Genomic DNA, 1,167 nt, shown 5'->3' with positions numbered 1-1,167 from the left:
TGAAACAAAATAAAACTGTCAACGACATGAGGAAAACCTCCCTTGTACTCACCACACCTAGATGATCTAACAGAGTCAAGTTATTCGTTATCTTTAAGAAAGTTATGACATTTTTTCGCCTAGTTGTTATATAAGTCCTAACGGTTTTTCAAATATTTTGTAACTGACGATGATGTTTGTAATATCGAAACATGTCTTCGAAATTAAAAAATGTCATAACTTTCTTAAAGATAACGATTTGCTTTCTGCTGTCTCGACCTTTTGGTTCCATTAGTCAAGTTATTATATAGAGCGACTTTCATAAGACCTTGAAAAATAATCTTAAAAGCAGAACGTAAACAAAAATGCAAAACATTTAATTGGCTTATCGAACAAAAACAAACTAGCGCGAATTTTCATTGGCTTAGCGAACGCGTATACAAACAATGTCATCTCTCCATGGAACTTTCTGGAAAGTTTCGCTTTGACGGCATTTGAAATGCAATAATGTGATTAGGCAATCGAACTGTCTACTGTTCATATTAGGAGTTTCCTTGGCGGGAATAACGTTTATCTTTGTTTTAATCTTGCCAAACATTGGTCCGTGAAACAAATTGCGAACAATTTTTCAAGGTCATTCGAAAGTCGCTCCAATAGAAAAATGTAAACGCTAGTAACAAGGAAATAGACACCACAGAGCATGCCCTTACAGTGTTTGTCCCATAACGCTTCCCATATTGGTCGAAATGTCGAGTCTTGACAGATTCACGGCCACAACAACAACCGTCTCCCACTTGGACCTAGTCCCTCCGAGACTAGACGTCGAAGACTGGCTATGATGACAACCATTCACTTCCGTTTCGGAGGAGCTCTCGATGACCTTCAGTCCCGGGGAAATGACATTCTTGGTACCTTAACCAAAATGAGAAGAAAAGTTATTAAATGTTGCAGACAGTTTTGCATCTTTATTGGCTTGCTGACAGAATCTATGCTAAATCGTGTTACTACCAGGAGTCCATGTCTAAGAAGGGACAACTCCCACACATCATTTTTACAGACCGATCTATTTTTAGAAAACAAAGGCAGTTCCGGTTCGGTGACGCTATGATGTCAAGTTAGTTTCTTGTGATTGGAGATCGGGCTCCTTCGTGAGTCTCCTTTGCGGGAAATTCAATCTAAAAATAAATC

At 38.6% G+C, this 1,167-nt stretch overlaps 1 protein-coding gene across 1 annotated transcript in view; it reads right to left on the bottom strand.

Annotated features, from left to right (window-relative positions):
- Positions 1-689: 689 nt before the first annotated feature.
- Positions 690-1,167, bottom strand: part of LOC138035484 (bridge-like lipid transfer protein family member 1) — a gene marked incomplete at both ends in the record, with an annotated part of 7,419 nt that continues 6,941 nt past the window's right edge. The window contains one exon of the mRNA XM_068882158.1: positions 690-891. Within this exon, the coding sequence (XP_068738259.1) occupies positions 690-891 (202 nt within the window). The remainder of the gene's footprint in view (positions 892-1,167) is intronic.

The sequence above is a fragment of the Montipora capricornis genome, unplaced genomic scaffold, assembly GCF_036669925.1.
Source record: "Montipora capricornis isolate CH-2021 unplaced genomic scaffold, ASM3666992v2 scaffold_413, whole genome shotgun sequence".
In the NCBI taxonomy this organism is placed as follows: Eukaryota; Metazoa; Cnidaria; class Anthozoa; order Scleractinia; family Acroporidae; genus Montipora; species Montipora capricornis.
Note: the sequence above shows the minus strand (reverse complement) of the source record. Positions and strands in the feature narration are given on the sequence as shown.